The sequence below is a fragment of the Mastigoproctus giganteus genome, chromosome 1 (genome assembly GCF_048544385.1).
Source record: "Mastigoproctus giganteus isolate SK-2022 chromosome 1, ASM4854438v1, whole genome shotgun sequence".
NCBI lineage: Eukaryota > Metazoa > Arthropoda > Arachnida > Uropygi > Thelyphonidae > Mastigoproctus > Mastigoproctus giganteus.
The window spans coordinates 1,056,439-1,078,135 of record NC_143575.1 but is presented as its reverse complement, the minus strand read 5'-3'; the positions used below and the strand labels follow the sequence as shown (position 1 = coordinate 1,078,135).

The following is a 21,697-nucleotide window of genomic DNA, read 5'->3' as shown; positions in this document are numbered from 1 at the left end:
AAAGTTATTTTAAATCAAAATCTTATTGATTCGGGCAGAAGCAGCTTAAACTTAAAACAGCTTAAACTAAAAAAATAAAAATGTATTAAGACTGGAGATACGAATGATCTATCTTCATACATCGTCGACTAGAGCTAAGACTAGTGTTTTCATGTAACGTTTTTGAAGACGTGAAAATCTTTTAGAAAACACAATACGTGCAGCTTTTTGCTAAGGAATTGTTAAAAAAAAAAAAAATTCACCGTATAAAATAAAGGTTTTGCGAAAACTTGAAGGAATGACAGTTGCCTCTTGCAATAGATTTTTGTAACACGTCGCACTTGTGTTGGATATGGTACAGGAGTTTTGCACAGATGGTCGGTTTCATAAAAATGCAGCCACCACAATCTCAATATATTGGGACCTGCACGGGTATCACGTTACAGCAGGGTGGTGTGCGTCCTTCCATACGTCCCGAATTACAATGTCAACGGTACAGTCTGCTGATCGTGGTGACCAAAATCCCTTCGAATTAACTCTACGTGAAAACGGACTTGACTTCACACGAAATATGCAATTCCCCACCTTGCAGGAATTAGAGAAATATGTCATTTTAATATTTGGAAATCATGAAAAGCATATTAATCTGATATATCCAGAGCGTAATTTAAGTCATGTTTTGCTGCAAAACAATAAAATAAGTGAATAATAAAAATTCATGACACGATTATAACATAGGACTTTGTTTAATTTTACAAAAGGTAAAAGAGTGGCGAGAGGTTCATATTCTCATATTTTGCCTGCTAAATTTTCCTGAAATTTGCACAGCTTCCTTTGTAAAAAAAAAAAAGCTAGCATTTACATCCTGGCGAGCAGCGAATCCGCCGCGAAATGCTTGCGTTGGTGTGTATTTTCATCCAACCTCAGCTACTGCAATATCTGCACCTTGTAGAACTTTCACCTGAGCTTATACATTGCCCACATACTTTTAAACCTCTGGTTTTGAGAGAGTACTGTCTAACACATACAACGAAATGCGGAGATGGGGGGAACCCCTGGTGCCCTGACACCCTAAACACACTTTACTTTTTAACCTGAGCCGTGTGTGGGTGTGTAAATTGGCATCCACTGCCAGATGTTCCACTTTGTTCGGGCTTTCCACATTTGTCATCACCCTTTAGTCTTCAGTTGACTCTGACTTTTCTCAAGATATACTGCATAATCTTCCTTAATCAGTATACCTCCGTTTTTTTTAATTCAAGTTTCCATCAAACATTACCTAACCAGGCTGACTGTAGCGGAAACGAATAGTATTAGCTGCTCCTTGGACCTTCGAGAAAAGCAGGTAATATAATGGTACCTGTGATCGGGAGTTCGGTTGTTGTTATGCCGCGCTAGCACTCTAAGACCAAATTACTCTGTGTGTAATATGTATGTATGAATGTGCGTGTTCACTGAAAACTAGGAACTTACTCCTCTGTTGACGAGGCGATACAAATTTGTGCAGTCTCCGACGAGATTCGAACGCAGACTTCCAAATGAGCAGCTAGTGGCGGAAACACTATATTGAACGAAGGACCGTTGTCAGGAAATGGAACTATTTTAAATACAGGCATTTATATTGAAGTGCTACTGTTGCTTCCTCTTTATATTCATGTTGTGTGCCCTTACACAACATGAATATAAAGCTTATACAAAGCTGGGCATTGGCATCTTCAGTAATCGATTGGCTGCCTCATTTTCGTCGGTCAAGGCCTAAGTTGCTGAAACGCGTTTAATAACCAAGCATCTGCATTAAATACTTAATAATAATAAGATTCTTTATTAACATAAATTTTATACAATAGTGATTCCTTACACAGAAAACCAGAGGAATCTTACAATTTGTTGTTTATACAAGTGATTTTGTTTTATAAAAAAAAATAAAAAATAATTAATAGATCAAAGCAGCAAAGATGATAATCAAAATGTAAAAATGAAGTAATAATTACAGCGAAAAAGAACTACAAGTTGAGCAGAACATAAAATGACATCGGGTAACTAGCTAAGATCGGCACTTACATAAATGTCCTTTACAAATAGCAAGATGGGACAAGATGCCATCGCGATATGCCTTGTCTATAGTCCACAGGTCGATGTTCAAAGAGTTGAGTGTCCAGAGTCACATTTGGGAAGTGTCTCTTGAAATTCTGTAACCGCTGGAGCCTTGAGCACAAGGAGGGGGTACTACGGAGATGTCTGCCTGGCAAACGCCAACCAACCGTGTTCCAGATGTTGATGTGATCCTGCTTAGCTGAGCACAGATGAAGGAATGATTTTATTTTTAGCACAATGGGCTCTGTGGACTATGGGCGTATATTGCAGGTTGCAGCAGAAAGTAGATTTAGATGTTGTGTAGATCTGGTGCGACCAGAAGTTGGCCCACTTCAGCACCCAGAATTCGAGGCCCCATAGTTTCCTGAAGTTGGTGGGTGGTGCCGCCGACCAAACTTCCACGGCATAGGAGAGTACACTACAGAAGTAAGTTGCAAGGTGTTTCTTGATTATTTGCTTATTGTGCGTTTTGCACAGATCAATTTTCATTCCCCAGAACGCTCTCAGGGCTTTGGAGTACTGAGCTTGGATTTGTTTTTTTATAGGTGAGGTTGGCATCAAGGATTACTCCTAGGAATTTGACACAGTCTGTGGGAGTCAGAACATTTCCTGCCAATTCTGGAAATAGAGAAGATGCAGAATCAGTAGAAGTCATCCGCTTTGGCGTAAATATGAGATAGTTTGACTTCTCTGGATTGACTGACACTCCAAAAAATTTACCATACTTACAGAATGTATTTAGGTAGCTGTTTACAGCTTCAGAGGCGGTTTGTCTTTCTTGTGAATCACCAACATGGCGTTTGCATGGTAAGTAGCAAATAATATCATCAGCATATGATAGGAAAGCTGGAATTTGATCCATTAGTGGAACGAATATTGCTGCAAATAAAAAGGCTGAGAGAGAACCACCTTGTGGGATCCCTACTTCTATGCTTTTAGTGACTGTAATGCCATCGCCTTTGAAGTGAAGCATTCTCCTAGATAGCAAATTATTGAGGATCTCGAGCATATTCGTAGAATCTCTCAAGTAAGGCAAGAAGGGGTGTTATTTGGACTGAGTCCAAAGCAGATTTCATGTCCAGAAATATGGAGTGAAGATCTTCGTTGTCAATTCCAGGGCGTGAACTATTTTCTGTGATAAGGACTGTAGGCAGGTTACAGTAGATCTATTAGGCATGGCATAATGGGTATGTTCTGGCCTATGCGCAAAGATTGCGAGTGCTACATCATTATAGATGCACTTCTCGAGGCATTTCAGGAAGGGAGAGGCAATTGATATTGGCCTGAAGTCAGCCGGTCTTTTCGCACGAAGCTTTTTCGGAACTTCATATATTCCTGTCAAAGACGGGAGGAATTTTTATGGGTCTTTTACATAACGTGGCCGAGTTAGTCGGTCTCAAGTTTTTTTTTTTTCTTCCTGGGAAATTCGAGTTTTTCATCCAGCAAACCAGAACACGCAATGTACAGGCATTATATACGACGCAATATGGCCTAAGTTGCTGAAACGCGTAAAATTCAACAATTTAATAGTACACCCAGCAGTTTAGAGAACTGCTGGAAGTTTTCCGATTGAAAGATGCTGATCGAATTTAAGACAACTGGGTGGCCACCAGGTTGTCGGTTCAAAGTACCAAAGATGTTAATCATTATTTAGAAGGCACGATCTTTGCGAATTTGATCTTCAAATCCAAAATCGCAGACGTCGAAATATAATGAATTCTTCCCTCAGGAAAGTAGTGGATTTGCTGCGCGAATTGGCTGATTTCTGGTCCACAGCATACTCCAGATGAAGAGTATTAAAATTAAGTCATCGGATCACGCTGGAACGGCATATCCTTCTGAAGCATGCATCCTCAACATACAACAGCAGCTCCTTAAATGAGAAACTATGTTGTATTCAATGCGCTCCGCGCCACTGATTTCCTTAAATTTTCCAGAATATTATCATAGAAGTTGTGAAGCTCACTACAATTTGAGAAATTTAAATGACTTGAAGATTCATCTCTTTAATAAGTAGGATACAAAAATTTATCCTCACTAGGATAAAGAAAAAGCCAAAATATTTATAACCCTAACTAATCATGGACGCCCTATTCGTTAAGTTCTGAACTACTTCATGTTAGTTCCATGGTCGTCAAATTCTGAACGACTTCAAGTCAGTTTAATTCAATAGACTTTTGCTGACAAATACAGCAGATTCAACTAAATAACCGTGATTTCAACCGTAAACTCAATGTCGCAATTTATACTTTTTTCTTATCTGTATTTTTTTCTTATTAAGATGTACAGTACAATTTTTATATTACCGTCATTAAGGAATATCTTTTAGAAGCCTCTGGCTTCTATGTACTCTTCCTCCCTCTCTCTTTATTACATGTAACTTTGAAGGCGTAAATAAATTATTTATTTTATTTGTCGTTTCGTGCATCACAAAATGTGTCGAACTGTAGTGTAAGTCAGAAAAGAAGCACCTACCTCGTTTTCAAAGCATTGAGATATCGCGATCTGTCTCGAGTCGGCCACGACTTCTCCTTCGGGGGTGATGAAGTACACCAGGAGCTTGCTTTGAGGAGACAATACGGGGGCGATATCCAACTTCAGGTATTGTATAGCAGCTACATCGCTCAGATTCAGCGGGTCATCTTTAGGTGACACAGAACCGTTGCCATTCGCTGGTTGTTCCCAAATGAGATTTCCATCGATGTATGAACTATCATTCCCAGTGCATACATCGTCGGTTCCACTAAAGGTGAATTGGTGAATTCCTTCAAGGGTAACTTTTCCACGGGTCAGGACCTGAAAAAGTAATATCAGAACTACCTTTAGAGGATAAACAATAGGGATTTTTGTTTTCGAAGAATAATACCAAAGAGTTCTTTAGGCAACTTATACTTGCATTTGCAGTTATATAGTTTTTGGCGTTAAAAACGTTTTTACTGGCGTTATTCTAAAAATTTTATAACGAAAAACCGTCATGAAAATTTATTTCAGTTTAAGTTATCTTCTACTGGACCAAATTTAATGAAATTTGGCACGGAGCTTCATGTTAGCTCTATACTAGAGGAAAAACTTTCAAACCTCTGAAAACGACAGTAGTTTTTCCAGGATAGTGGAAAATATGAACATGTGATCAAGGAAATTCTCACGTAATAAAGGGAATAATATGGACGTTGGAAAGCTAAGGAATTTAGAAACAGAAATATTGATGTTTTAAGATACGAAAAAAAAAAAAAAAAAAAAAAAAACACTTTCGGAAACTGGGAAATTCGTTAATTCGAAAACGCATCTGGTTTCAAGTCACCTGGTGTTTTCAGATTGAGCGTAATTTTTTTTTTCTTTACAATTAAATTCCGAGGCTGGAAAAGAGTTCTGCACATTTATGAAAACATTCTTAAACTTGGACATGCCATCAGATCTTTCGATAAATACTATACATAATGGAACAACTGGCAAGGCTCTTCACAAAGTGCATTAGAAAAGGTGTGACGCCTAAGCAGTGGAATAATGGAATCATAGTTTTGCTGCATAAGAAAGGAGATAAATCAGAAATTGGAAATTATGGACCAATTAGCTTGTTATTTCACATCTACAAGTTGTTCCCAAGGGTCATTACTAACAGATTAGAAAGAATACTTGATGAGAATCAACCGAAAGAGCAAGCTGGCTTTAGGACAGGATTCTCAACTATGGATCACCTTCACGTAATATCACAGCTAATGGAAAAAGCAAATAAATATAAAACACCATTATGCCTGGCATTTGTGGATTATGAAAAGGCATTTGACTCCATACAGCATAAGGCAATGTTTCGGGCACTGGAAAGACAAGGCATAGATACCCCATATATTATGATTTTGAAGAAAATATATGAGAGTGCTACCTCCTTTATTAGACTAGTCAAAGACAGTAGGAAATTTAAAATTGAGAAAGGAGTTCGACAAGGAGACACAAACAAGCTGTTTACTGCTGCCCTTGAGGAAGCTTTCAGAAGATTAGACTGGTCGCAGAAAGGAGTCAACGTGAACGGAGAGTACTTAAACCATTCACGATTTGCAGATGACATTGTGGTCATAAGCCACGATCCCAAAGAATTAGAGGAAAATCTTAATCAGTTATGCACGGTTAGTAAGGATTTTGGACTAAAGATGAATATGGCTAAAACAAAAGTAATGATGAACAAGTATGCCACAGAAAGGGAAATAATGATTGAAGGAACAGTAATTGAAAAGGTGGAGTGATACTTATCTGGAACAAGTTATTAGCTGTAATAATAATAAATGTCTGGAAGGCAAGAAAAGAATAAATTTTGGATGGATAGCATTCAAGAAATATAGTCACATACTGAAGAGCAATATCCCAGTTTGTCTGAAACGTAAAATAATGAATCAATGTATACTCCCCACCATGACTTATGGAAGTGAAACTTGGGCACTCACCAAAATAATGGAAGAGAAGCTGAGAACTACACACTGAAGAATGGAACGAATTATATTGGGAATCATACTGTTAGGTAAGAAGAGAAACACATGGATTAGGCAGCAAACTCAAAGGACATTCTTTTCAAAACTAAAAGAACTAAAATGGTCTTGGGCAGGACACATAGCTCGAAGACATGATGCCAGATGGACTAAGAAAATAACAGAATGGTACCCAAGAGGAGCTAGAAGTAATCCTGGAAGAGAAAGGCGGAGATGGATAGATGAAATTCATGAGTTTGTGGGTAGTAATTGGATGGCCAATGCTCAAAACAGAAGGAACTGGAAAGTTGCTGGAGAGGCCTTCATCCTGCAGTGGATTGAAAATGGCTGATGATGTTGATGATGAATGGAACAACTATAGAGGTGTACTTAGTCGTGAACTCTTCAATTTAAAAAGTATATATCCTACTTTAGTCAGACTTTCAGTAACCGATATGTAATTATTAATAAAATAAAAACATTCTTATATTATCCATGAATTTTATTAATATCTGAAAATTAAAACCGTGCAGATGATTTTAAATATGCTAGCGGTAGGATACATTATGTACCTGCTACAGAATTTTGTTTAATTTTCTAGTGCGGTATGTTCCTGGTTGAAAATAAAATTTAATTAAGTTATGCAGTGTTATTTATTATGTAAAAAAAAAAAAACTGAGAAAAATCATACAGCATAATGAATTATTTTGAAAACACTGCGTTTTCCATATATACTGTAATTTAAGTTCCTGCTTCAAATACCTTCCACTGTTGTTTCCTAGAAGAAAGGAGTTCTGCTTACTCTGTAGATAACATTAAATCACAAATTCAGTGATTCAACTCTTCTTGCTTAAGTGCGGCGCTTTATAATTTTGTGTTTAGTAGTACAGTCTGTTGGAGGTGACGGTCCAGCAAAGTCTGCAACAAAAGAGTCTTCGCTATGTGTATCACTGCTTCCTTTGTCCCCAGATTTTGGGGATCTCGGCAGGTTCTTCATTATGTGGAAGAGTCCTTATTGCAGATAGTGTGTACGCAATATGATGCTGTGCTTGCTTCTTTTGGACACTCCTATTCTTTGTCACGTAGAAGCAATCGTCAGTGTGTTTTTGCAACACCACTGCTACAAGCATACGTTTAATCTATCTTCCCAGTTAACCACATCCTTATATTTGTGGTGCATACTGTATATAGAACCAGAAATTGTTCTAATCACCAACTTTAAAACCTAAGAACCAATAATACTCGCTTTGAGTAATAATGTAGATTTTATTCCTCTGAGTTTGTTGTCAACCGTCCACACACTTAGCAGAAATTGTTTGGGTGATTCTGACAATTTCTTTGCTTCTACTTAAACATTAAAAAACTGTTCAATGCTAAGAAAACACAGAAGAAATAATGTGTAATAGACATGCAAATAATTGTCAATGTACTCACAGTACAACTAAACGCTGCTGTAAGAGAGAGAGAGGTGTGATGCACGCAGATAAGATGGACATATTAACCCTCCTCAAAATTACTACCATATCTCAGCATATGTACACATTATTTGCAAGCAATAAAAACGTCGTTGTCATATCAATTTCCCTAAAATTTATTAAGATATACGTATTATGGGTAAACGGAAAAACATGTAAAAGTAGAAGTTCCGATGTAATGTTGAATAAGAATTATTTTCCAAATCTACGCTTAAAAATTGACTGCACATGTAGTATATTAGTGTTGGTAATAATCACGTTGGCCTATGTTTATCTTACACTCAATACTAGCAATCCCCCAAAACAAACATTTATGCGGTTGGTGGGGTTTTAATTGAAAACAGAGGAAGAAAAACATCTGAGAGTTACGATACTGATGGATAGGAAATTCTTTGAGAGGTGTAGACAGACGGACAGGAAAGCCAATGTTTTTTTATCTCATAGATAATTTATCGAAAGTCAGCTTGTATAGGTAGTAATGCCACTGTATACAGCAATTGTAAAAACTACACTTGGAATACTGTGTTTAAGTTTGGACAACTTGGTCGAAAGACGGTCAACCCTCAAGATAGGATCAGCAAAGCCTGTGGCTTGCTTACACTATAATATATGTTACACTAATATATAAGATATATTAAATTCGAGAGGAAAAGGAAGCGGCAAAGAAACAAATATTTATTTGTTTCTTCGCCGATTCCTTCCTTTTTCTCTCTAATTTACACATCTTATATTTTTGCTGACGTGTTGTTGGATATTGCTTTTGCAGTCACTTCCATTCTTGGTTTCCTATTTTTTTTCCTTTCTTTAATCTCTTTTATATAAATAAATAACACTAATACCTTCCGAGGATCTTCATGGTGAAGTTAGACTTCAAAAATTGATTACCTGATAGAAGAGGTTGTATTCTATGCCAGGCTTGGGGGTGTAGAGGATTTTGAACGCATGCGTTTTGCCGCACTCCACTGGACTGTATTCTGGCTGGATCTGGACGAATGTGCCCGAAGGAGAGTACCAAGACTTTAGATAAGTGCTACTCTGAGGAACTGTCATTGACACGTCGTTGTTCTTCGTGATATTCTTGGCGGTGGCCTGCGAGGTAAAAAAAAAAAATACTGTTAGAATTTTCAGATAGTCATCGAGTCTTAGCTGAAGTTCTGAGATGGACGGTACGCTACTCTACTTGGGTGCGAGATTTTCGGTGGTAATAACACCCGTACAGGTGGACTGTTGACCCAGGCCCGGTGCTAGGGATGGGCACCAGCTGACCATATGTTGGCTGCACCCTGGTGGCATAATAGCATGACACAAACAAAACAACACACATACACTGACACTTTTCAGGCCCATTATGCAGAGTTTCTGCACCATAACAGAGTACAGAGGCGGAGAGGGGCTAAGGCCTAGGAGCCACCCCCAATATACGAACACACATGCAAACACACACACAGTACCTTGATTACCATTTTATATATATATATATATATATATATATATATATATATATATATATAGGTAATAAACAGCAAAACTTTCAGGAATAGTTGTAGCTTTTGCCCACATCGTCTTAATGTGGCTCTACCTGGGTACTAAGTTAGTACCTATTAAGCTTTGAGATTTTTGTTGATGTTTTGGCTCATCAGCAGTTGACACCATATTGCATAATTTTGTATTAAAACCGAAAAAAAAAAAAAAAAAACTGTTTCCAAGAATTTTTTTTGTGATATCGACTAATCAAGGCAGATTGCGACATTTCTCATGGTCCTCTAATTTATATTATTTTTTTTTAGTACATTATATCTGTACAGCGTAATCACGGAAGGATCAGTTTGCCGCTGCAGGTAGAAAAATCTCGGGATAGAGTTCCCTCTCAGTTCGTGAGGAAAACTATTCCTTTGCCCTCTCGGGTAACAGTAGATTATATCGTATTCCGACACCGGATGACGATAATCCAAGTTCGAATTCCTTAATGAATAAGGAATTTACGAATTATTTTTCGCAATATGACGGAATTAGTCGGATCCATGCGAAGGTTGCATTTGCTGGAAAACTCTGGTTTTATGTCCAGCAAACACACCGAAAAATACACGCAGCTACGGATACAATACTGTATACTGACACTTCATAGCCTTAGTTTTTTTGGCGGCCCCCAACCTATTCTGCCTGAAGTTGGCGAATTACCGTCCCGATTGAAGACACGACATCCGATACATCATATGTGACATCACTTTCTTTAACGGTCTGGTATGTTCACTGAGTTTTATTGTGCATCACTTTTTTTTGCGTTTTAAAAGTACCATAATCTTATGCGAGTCGTGCTGAGGTACAGGAAAACGAGCCATTTTCTGAGTTACTGAAAGGTTCTAATACCGACTTTTATTATTATTTGTTTATTGCTCCGCATTACATGTGGCTCCATGTAACCCACGGACATGTGTCCTGGGTTACATGGAGCCACATGTGTGCTTGACATTACCTGCAAGATGTGGGATGGCCAGGTTTGTCCTGGAAAAAAAAAATGGAACAAGTGTTCAAGTTCATATTTGAGTGGGGAACAGCATTTCCTTTGGTAGTACTTACCGAAATGGATATTTCAATGACGTCAGTGCCGTATCGAGGGATGGTGTAGGGAATGATTCCGTTTTCGTCGCTGGTAAAGTTTTTGCATCTCGACACCTTTCTCGACCCTAACCAGCCGCATTCGACCGGATTTGATCCCTCCTGTTTACCGCAAATTGTTCTCTCCCACGAGATTCTGGTACATACTTCAACTAGCTTGTCGGCAGCCGGGGTCTGGTCTGGATTTTTTACTTCAATCTAAGAAATAAAGAAAGAGGAATAAACAGACTTTCTAAGAAAACACTATTAGATACATTTAAAGTGTGTGGTAAAATCGATAATTAAGATATATACGAGAGACGGTGTGTGAGCGAAAGAGAGAGAGGGAAAAAAACGGATCACTCATGGTATTAACCCTGAATACACAATGATCTTTAACCTAATCCGCTCGAGACACTTTAATCAATTCTATATATTTTTTAATAGACTCGCCATCCAAGGACCTGTTGTTACTACAAACGTATTTACAGAAAAAATAAAAATGTTTACAACCTCTTCTCTAGGTTACTTAACACATCAGAAAAATATATATGTCTCGTGCTTTACCAACGGTAAGAAATCGGTCGGGTCAGCATTACTCATCATCTTACAACTTGTTTTCCTTAAGCTGGCACAGTGAACTATCCCATGACTGCAAACGCTGAAGGTTGTTGAAACCTACATATTCAAAAAAATGGAATGAATAAAGAAGATAAGTTTCCTGTGTGAGGTGTTAAGTGCCAATGTGAACAGTTGGACATGTTCTAGAAAATTGTGGAATCATAGTTGCCAAGACAGAAGAGCAATTTAAGGTTATAAAAATAAATTGTGTATACTCTTGGACGACCGGAGTTCACGAGACGGAATACAAAAATAGTACCTTATTTTCAGTCACCCAAAGCACGTGTGCTTATGCACATTCGAACTGAACTTGCCCACTTGGCTAGGGTTGTCCATAATACAGAAGAAGCAGTATCCATAACCCCTCATACAGTAGAGTAAATATAACTAAAGTGATTTTAGACTAATGCGCATCAAAAAGGACAATATTCATTTTGTACGCAGTGTCAATTTAGTACTCAATTTAGTTTTTTTTTTTCTTCTTCAACCTGCGTATTCATGCTAGCCAATGCAGACGTGTCCACTGCCACTTATACATTCGCCTGGGAACGTCTCTGGTAGAATATACACAACCTATTTAAGCTTCATTTTAAAAAATTAAATGATTTTAAAGGTTGGTTCCGTTAGCTCTGAATGATCTCGGGATATTCAAGCCATTTGGAACTCCCACCCATGTTACCTGCATAAGTACAAAGGGCTTTCTCTTTAATCAGTTGAAACATTTATGCGAGCACGGCAACGACAATTTTCCTCTCTCTCTAGCCAACCGATCTACTAAGTCACCGTAGCACTTTTCACACACCGAGGGCCAGAGCCGTGCCGAGGCGAACGAGGCTCTTGCCTCAGATTAAAAGCTGAAAGGGCAAAAGGAAGATTAAATAATTGCCAACGTTGCCATGATTAACAGTAGGGCGTAATTTTTTATTCTTGCTTTTGTACTAAAATGGCTCGGCCCTGCCCGGGGGGGGGGCACTTTTTGAAGTAACAAACTGTTTCTCTTCAGCGTTCAAACAATCCTATTGTACAGTTGTGCTGTTCTGAAATTTGTCGCAGGGGGTTTCGTAGAAGCGATGTTTCTGCAGGATACTGTATTTTAACTTTCGTGACCTGAGAGAAATACGACAGATGAAGAACGAATAACTGAACTAATAAACAATATTGAAAAGGAAACCTCGTTGCAAATTCTGCAAGGCAGATGAAAACAACGAAGTTGAAAAAAAGAGATATGAGCGGAGCTTATTGGAAGTTAGAAAAATGTTAGACTTAATATGATAGCATAGCTTAATTTATTATGGTACTCACCTTTTTTTATAATCTGCAATTGATGTTTGAATAGGGTGGATGATAATTTTAATTTAAATTAGGAGTAAGTAAGTTGGGGTTTAAAAACAGAAGTTAAAATATGCGCAAGGAAGTAGAAGTGCACGTCTTCGTTCTTGGTTGTCAATATTAAAGTTGAAAATAAATGGTTAATACTGGAGGCCAATAGCCATAACAAGTGGCTTTCGTTATCCACGTCTTCAGTTGGCAATGATGGGTTGAGAGTGAACGCGTGTATTTAAGAAAGCTTAGTTCCCATGATGCTCCTGGTTACATGTGCAAATCTCAGGTGCACGAGATTCCAAGCCGGTGCTATAATACCATAATAAATTAAGCTATGCTACCATATTAAGTCAATTGTAAATGGTATTTTAAGTAATCTACAATTATCGAAAAATGTTATACTTAACGAAATAAACTAAACCACACACACAGACAGAGGTCTAATCTTGCACTTACCCTCCCTCTGTAAGGTAGTCCTGGCTTGAAGTAGCTTGTAGCGTCCAGAAATGATATGCTGAAGGGAATGTTCTGCCTGTAAATGGACATAGTAGTGTTCTGCTGTATTCCTAGAGATAAAAAAAATTGAAACGTCATACGTAGATCATTGCTATGTTGGAGTATATTGCTATGTCTATCGGGAAGGAATTTAAATAAATGTAAGTTTAAAGAAAGAAAAAAAACTTATTAGTAGGGTATAATACGTCATAAACTTCTGCTTATATCCTCACTAAGACGGACATGTTTTTTTTATTAGACTTTTTCGTTATTTCTTTTTATTTAGCAAATACCTCTGACTCCACGTCATTGTCTTGGAGGTCAAAATTGTGTTGACTCTTCGTCATGAAATTCGTTATATCCATTACAAAAAACAAATGATATCTCGCTATTGTAAGTTATTTTATATAAAGTTTCTTTGTAGCATTGCCGTTGTCAGCTTCTTTATATTTCCACTAATTTGTAACCAATCCATCTCCTATCATGTGCCTTTATTCATATAACTTAATATTTGTCCAGTTTATATAACTATCGTTCAACAACAAGTTGTACTTGATCAGAGCTCAAATGAGCTTATTATAGTAATTAAAGGATAAAGTATTAATGCGATAAAAATAAAAAAAAAAAGTTAAAATGCAAGTCCTTAAAACAACCAATACTCCTCTCAGACTGCATGTTTGGAGAGAGATAAAGCTGACAACCGATTTTACGTTTAGGACTATTCAAGGATATTGTTAATACACATTTTTCATGGATGACCCCTGGCATTAACTTACCTTGAAGGGCTGCGCTGTGCCGGCCCATCCGAACACTATAAGAATAAGACTGATAGACTACTGGAAGTAGAAGCTATACAACAGAGTGCGCTACAAATCAGCTGATGCAACCGAATTTAAATATTTTTGTTGTACATAACAAAGGCAATTAAGAGGAATTCGAAGCACATTAAGGGGACACTCACCTGAACCGCCCTCAGTGACGACAGCTATTATTTTGATTGGTCTGTACGTATAATAGCGCGCTCCTTCGTACTCCAGCTCTGTCACATTCACCGAATGCGTGTAACACGTATCGAACTGTAAGAACAAAATTAATTAGTTCAATGAAATAAGAACTGCTTAAATAAGCATGTACAGGACTTCACGATCATATTCCATCAACAAATTGAATTAGTTGAAGTTAGAAGCAAGTAAATAATGAAATACAGCCTTTCTTCACACATATTTGACTCCTTTTATAATGAAAAGTAAAAGGCTTATGGTTACAAAAATCTGAATTTTGTTAATTTTAAATATACAAATCAAAAACTAAATTAGCAAAAACTCAAAGCTCTCCCATGGTGGAGTCACTGCTTACATAATCCACACACACCATACTGCGCAAATACTCTGTCAAAATAATTACATTGATTAATTATTTTATAAATAAACATCAATAACAACTTCAATATTTTAAAGACAACAGGTTTTAACGTTCGCAAAATATACGAGTATGTCTATGGAAGTCAGTTCCACGTTCAAAACACGTATACAGTATTTTATAATTCCACGTCCATTCTTGTATGCATTTTCTGAAGTCTATCCCGACTGTTTATGTACCTCGCACCTCCGATTTTAAATAACCCACTTTTTTCTAGCACAAAGCCGTCACATGATGGTGTAGATTTTGTCGATAAATAAACACATGCCAATAATAATAAAGGACGAAATAACTTAAGTTGAAGGGCTTCAGTGTTTTGAATATGATAGTGAATTTCTGGTTGGGGAGAACATATTTTGTTCCCACAGTCAACCATTGGAGGAATTAACTCTTTAGAGTGAAAAGAACCTTGTCATATTGAACGGTTTTCCTGATTCTTAGTATCAGCTGAATATAGTAATATTAGTAACAAATGATGCAAGAAAGCAAGCTGATATAGCATCAGCGAAACACACACACACACACCCCTTCCTAACCCTCCAAGAATTTGTCTACCTCTTCCTTCAATTTATTCAAACTATCCACTTCCATAACAACAGATGGAAGCCTATTCCAACAATCAGCCACTCCATTGGCTGAAGGCAAACTTCAGCACATCTATTCTGTAACCAACCTTCAACTTAAATTTATGCCCCCTCATGTGTGTAGTCTCAGCAAGAGGAAGAATACCATTCATATTCAGCTTATTCAATCCATTCAGGGTCTTAAACACCGCAACAGACGCCGTAATTTGCTGAACTGAAGCCTTTTAGGTAAGAGCACTCTTTTGTTCCCTTCACCAATCTCGTTTCCCTTCTCTGTACCCCTTCCAGCAGACCTACATTATTCCTAAGTGAGACCTTTAGACCTGTTTACATTATTCAAGATGCGGCCTAACCATGGTTTTATACAAAGAGATAATTACCTCCTTATCCATGCTAGCAAAATTTCTGTATATCATTGACGAAACTCCATGAGCTGTTCTGGCAGCATGTCTGCACTGTTCAGAGAATTTCATGTCTGATGGCACAATTACCCCGATGTCTTTTTCATTTTCTATACCCTGATTGTAGTTCCAGAGTTAAGATACACTGAGATCACAGTACTTTGCACTTGTATATATTAAACTGCAATTGCCATTTCTCAGCCTGTGGACCTAATTTTTCTAAATCTTGTTGTAGTAGCATACCGTGATTACTTTCATTAGTTAACCACCCTTCCAAAATTTGTATCATCTGTAAACTTTGACATTAGGCCTGATATACAAGTACCTTCATCGATATCATTAATAAATATTGAAAACAACGAGGAACTCCACTGATAGCATTAGGCCTCAAAGAGCAGTGCCTAGTGATAACCACTCTGTCTTCCACTTAACTATCCCTTTGTCCATAGCAGTAACTTGCCCTTAATGCCGCATTTCTCCAGTTTATACAGCAGTCTTTTACCGTATACACTTCAACTGGTGAAAGAAGGTTCATGTTCTAATCCCTTCAATGATACGAGAAACCCCTGTGGGCTCCCCCCCCCCCCCAATTCTCACTTCGTGGTCGAGTTAATCGATCTCGGGCGTGTATATATCCTTAGGTTATTTGGTGATTCTTTTTCTTCTTGGAGTTAAGATTACCCCTATAATAAAATTTTCAGATCGCTAAAATCCAGTGGCCATCAAGTTTTGGCTTTTCTTCTCCCAAAATCTTAATACATTCATTGGAGATTACTTGTATTTGATCGATTTCTTTACCATGCAGAAAATTGTCAGGTTTTTTTAACCCCTAAATGATGCAATTGTCCAACAAAATGTCTGAAAATATTCTCACAATATCAGAATTTATGGTATCCGAGCAAAATACTGTCTTATGGAGAAACTTAATACTGCACTCAATTCAAAAAATTTTTAGCATGCGGCCCTATTTCAGTTGTGTTATGTGAAGACTAATACCGCATACTTTAGTGTATCAACAAATCCAGAATGGTTTTAATGAGATAGGGTTTTAACATAAATGGCCGTTTAGACCTTCCAATTTAATTAGTTCAAATAAATAAATAAATAAATAAATAAACTTCCGTAATTTCATTGAAAAACTAGTTAAAACAGTACTAGGCCTTGAGTTTATAAAGTTGCGAATTATTTTTTTTAATGCCAGAAGTAGCCCCACCATTGCACACACATTCGCTCTTGTTCTTCTGTGTGTGTGTGTTCCAAAGCAATTAAATTGACTAGGCATCATAAAATTCGGCCATAGAATAGAATAGAATAGAATTTTTTTGAACACAGAATTCAAAAAAAAAAAATTCGAGAAGAATATTCTATGGCCGATTTCTTGCTTTCTGAACAGCTCTTTCTAACCTAGGTGCCGTAAAAATTCTTCTCGAACCCAGGTCTTTTCCATACGGTCTGAGTAGGATGGAACGATTATGTGTACTTTGTTACTCACCAGGGGGGACGCACAACACCTGAAATAAATGACTGTCTTTTATTTTTTCCCTAACTGCGTTTGCTTTCCTCAGTTGCTTAATCTGTGGAAATAGTCATGCTGTGTACTTAAAAGAACTCCCCCCATCTCTGTCCTTCATGGGTTAACTTTTGCTCTCAAACTTAAGGAAGTGTAAAGTGTCAAAGTTGGCTGTGCGGGTGCCTTGTGTCGCTAGCACTGATGATCCCAAACAGGGAGATGATTTAAACCGTGAGCACTGTAAGTGTTAAATTGAAAGCCAGAAGAATATATGATGAAATCCATGTAAGAATATAAAAAAAAGGAATATAGTTGTCTGGTATATTACGCTACAATCAAGAATAGATTACTAGCAATACTATCGTTAAACAATCCCACTTTCGCCACTGGCTTCAGAAACCTGTTAGTAAAAGTGGACGACCTTCGAAAAGATTTATGGTGTGACATTACAGTCTGAGCAAGTTAATTAGTATAAAAAAAGCCATTCCTTGACATAACATGTTATTTTTTCCTTGCGTCCAAATTATGGACATGGCATCCCCATAATTAAATTGAAACCGTGATATCAAGATAACTTTCCCCCTTCCTCTAAACGTACACAAACTGCCAAATTCAGAAAAACATTTGTCAAATCTATTTTTTAAAAAAGGACAGTTGTAGTTAATTGCAATTCTAAAACTCGTGGAGTATAACATTCTATAAGTTCTAGTGTCAATTGATCTACTATATACTTCCCAATTTTCTGAAACTCGTGACTAATTCAGAAAATTAACTTCTAAAAAATGCTACAATTTTAAAAATTGCAATAAAATTAATTTTAGAAATTGGCACTGAAACTGCACTACTTGGATTGAATTTAACTTAGATTAGCTTTTCTTGTTCAATGCTGTTGTACATGCCTTGTACAGCCAGAGGAGAAAAACGTAAAATCCACGGTTTCTGAGTCATTCACACTAGTCATTCACGCTCTAGATTTGCTGGATTGTATATACTATGTCGGAGTAAGCCGAAGAGTAGGCGTTTCACAATGTTCCTTCGAGAATGGCAGTTGAGGTAACAAGGTTTGTTGTTATTGATCTTCTTTGATGGCCGATCCTAGCGAATTCTGTGGTCAGACAAAGAAGTATTCTCTCAAGGAGTTTTAGATTTAAAGCAGTGGAGATTTACCTGAATGTGCTGAGAAAGTTGGAAGTTTTGCATTTGAGAAGGGGATGATTAGATAACTATGCCAACTAGTAAGGAAAATGTGTAGTGACAAACTTCTTGAAGATTGCAATGACATTCAGTTATGACAGGGAAAAAACATTTTACCAGGTGCTCCATAGCACCAATTGCTGCAGAGGGTTCGAGACTGCTTCAGCTGTTTGGTGAGTATGATTAACGAAATAAGGCCATCAAACAGAGGAAATTGTGAAATGGGCGGAACGGTCCTGAGTGGAGAATCTAGACACGGGCATCGTCCATGCATTGGGATTGAAGCCGCTCACATTAACAAAAATTCTTTATTTTCAATTACAGGTTTGTTCGTATAGAAAGATTTGTCCTTATAGAGTGTAACCGTATAAAAGTACACCAATGGTACACGCCATAAGAAGAGCAGCATTGAAGTATGTTTGTTTTTTTGTTTTTTTTTTCAGAGTCTGTGAGGCTAGAGTAAAGACTGTCCCTGGGCCAGCAGATTCTTCGATTTCAGTGTTTCCCTGGTATAAACATTTTGAAAGAAGAATTGGTTCCACATTTTTTTTTAAATGGCCAATCATATTAAAAAAACATTCCTGCAGTCATGAACCCCTGATTTTTTTTTTTTTTTTACCAACCAAGAGAGTGGAATATATTTATTGACTCATCGAAGCAAAGCCTCAAAGGAGTTCTTCATAGTGGAAAAAGTATGTATCCATTCCTGTAGCCCATTCACGCTTAAATAACACTACGAAAATGCTAAGCTTTTTGAAAAAAAGCTTAGTGCAAGGATTACTAGTGCGTGGAGATTGTAAAATGATTGGTCTGCTACTCGGCCAACAACTCGGATGCCTTGCTTTCTGTGCCAGTGAGACAGGCGAGCAAGAAGCGAACTAGCAAATGAATGGGTGGCCACCAAAACAGTTTCAAAAATTAAAAACATGTTACTAGTAAATCGAAAAACTGAGTACTGTTACTTGTTCTGCATGTTAGTTTATGTATCAGTAGGGCAAGATGCAAGAAAGCAGGATTATACAGCATCCGCCAAAAAATATTTCCCATATTGCCTGTCCATCTCCTCTGATACTTCTAGTTCCTCCGAGGCAGTTGAGGTGTATAAGGCCTTGAATGGATTGAGCAGGCTAAATGCTGATGGGATTCATCCTCTTGCTCAGATTACAAACCTGAGGGTGGACATAGATTCAAATTGAGGAAAACAGTTATAGAATAGATATGCAGAAGTTTGCCTTTGGCCAGGGGGTAGATGATTGCTGGAACAAACTTCCATCTGTTGCTGTGGACGTTGATAGATGAAATAAATTCAAGGTAGAACTAGACAAACATTTGGAATGAATGTATCAGTGAAATGGGCGGTTTTTTTTTTTTTTTTTTTTTCTGGCTGATGCTGTATAAGCTTGCTGTCTTGCATCGTGTGCCTCTACTAATGCTAATTTATAAAAACTGGCTAGTTTTTTATAAATTAGCATCACCAGATGGAAATTTGTTCCAACAACCAACCGCTCGCTGACTGAAGGCAAATTTACACACATTGATTCTTAAATTATCATTCCTCAATTTGAATTTAAATGTTTCCTCATGTGTGTGGTATGAGCAATAGGAAGGGATTCCATCAGCATTTAGCTTAGTCGATCCACTCAAGGCTTTAAACGTGTCAAGCAAATCTCCCCGCAGGTACCTGTTTCTCGAAATGCTGCAATGTGCACCGAAGCCTTTCTAGGTAAGAACATCCTTTTGTTCCTCCTCACTAATCTCGCTGTTCTTCTCTGCACTCGTTGAAACAGATCCGAATACTAAAATGAGGCTGTCAGATCTGTACGTAGTACTCAAGATATGGCCTAATCACTGCCTTATAGAACGAGATGATTACATCCTTATTCCTACTGGAAAAATTCCTTTATATATCAGCGATAAAACCCATGAGCTATCCTGGCAGCCTCTCTGCACTGCTCAGAAAATTTCATGGAATTTGTTATCCTGAACCATACTGGATGGTACAAAGCCCTTAATCCATTACTCTTTATTTACTAAAACTTTGTAGGCTTTCGGATCCTCAATATAACCTTCATTCAGGCTAAATGTAGGGCTAATTATTTTTAGTAAAACAACGAAGAGTGTGGATACCTTCAACCGCACGCTGAAGATTCTTAGTAAAACTAAAATGTGGACGCCGGCAATGCACCATGGTCCATACAATAAATGTGCGAATGAAAAATAAATTAACGACGCAGTGAAAAGAAAATGCAAGAAATACATTTTTGTTGTATGTATCCTGGTGGGGTAGGAGTGTCCACCCTTTATCCCTGGTAACGCGATATGAATTTTATATATGCCAATCACGTCCTGAGGTATTTTATCCATCATATCGTATCTTTTACGTACAATAATGATTACTTATTGTTTTACTTATAACCATTAGCTCCTTTCTGCCATTTGGCCAGAAGAAAATTTCCGAAATGTAGCGAATGAAGTTTTAATAAATTGGGAGCACAAGGACTTTGTATCTTCCAGTATGTTTCGACAAAATTAAAGCTTGTTGCTAACACGAGAGTTGTCTCCTCATTAAAAATAATTCGAATTCTCTCACACATTTCCTCGACCATGAAAATTCTTGCAATGAACTTATTACATTTCCAAAAATATACATTAAAGTTAACTGGCGCTGGTCTGTGTAATCCCCATGGAATTTTGCAAACATCCACGTTGCGCTTTGGTTTAAGCTGTTTTGCAATCTTTTCTTTCTAGCGGAACAAACCTTCGATATTTCGAAATTGCTTAAAGTTGAATGGCAGCTTGTAAGCAGCCTGCTATCTAAATGGGTCGATATCGTGGAATGGGTATTACTAATGCTTAATTTCTGTGTTAGATAAGTGTAGCAAAAAGCAAGTTCACTTACCGGAATTTCAATTTCCAGGGTGGGGATTTTCTCATTTGGGTTCCAGGAGTAAATCTCGTAAGAAATATTTAACTTCAGCGTACCCTCGACGCCCTTCCCGTAGGTGTAACTGGAAATAAACGATGCTGTCAGAAACTGATAAGAATTAAATCTAATTTATGAGTTCATCTTTTTACTTATCTTACCTTTTCTGTGTGGATGGCTCTTCTTGACTGGGCTTTACTTAATCAAACGATATAGGCGAGTGAATGGTCAAACGCGAGGGTGCAGTATTACACACCTTTGAGTTGACGATGGTTCTAGCTTATGTAATTCTAAATACTGTTGACCCTTGAACAACACGGGTTTGAACTGCGCGGGTCCACTTATACGCGGATTTTTTTCAATAAATATATTGGAAAATTTTTTTGGAGATTTGCGACAATTTGAAAAAAAACTCAGACGAACCGCATAGCCTATATATAACAGCTTAATTTTTGATGTTTACACATGAGGCGATGTATGCATAAACTCGACAGAAGAAAAAATGTATATGAACTAATAATTGTATCCCGTTTTAAAAACGGGTAGCCTACGGTTAGTCTATAAAAAGTTAAAATTTATCAAAACTTACGCACACTAACACTTACAGACGGTACATGGCGCCATTCA

The 21,697-nt window shown here is 37.5% G+C and overlaps 1 protein-coding gene across 4 annotated transcripts in view; it reads right to left on the bottom strand.

The window, feature by feature from the left end:
* LOC150090482 (alpha-1-inhibitor 3-like) overlaps window positions 1–21,697 on the bottom strand; it is a 183,827-nt gene that overhangs the window by 65,612 nt on the left and 96,518 nt on the right. For all 4 annotated transcript variants that reach the window (XM_090371129.1, XM_090371138.1, XM_090371111.1 and 1 more), the window contains exons 9-14: window positions 21,047–21,155; window positions 14,001–14,115; window positions 13,001–13,110; window positions 10,583–10,819; window positions 8,891–9,094; window positions 4,549–4,869 (exon numbers count right to left, since the gene is read on the bottom strand). In XM_090371129.1, the coding sequence (XP_090227255.1) occupies window positions 4,549–4,869; window positions 8,891–9,094; window positions 10,583–10,819; window positions 13,001–13,110; window positions 14,001–14,115; window positions 21,047–21,155 (1,096 nt within the window). The remainder of the gene's footprint in view (window positions 1–4,548; window positions 4,870–8,890; window positions 9,095–10,582; window positions 10,820–13,000; window positions 13,111–14,000; window positions 14,116–21,046; window positions 21,156–21,697) is intronic.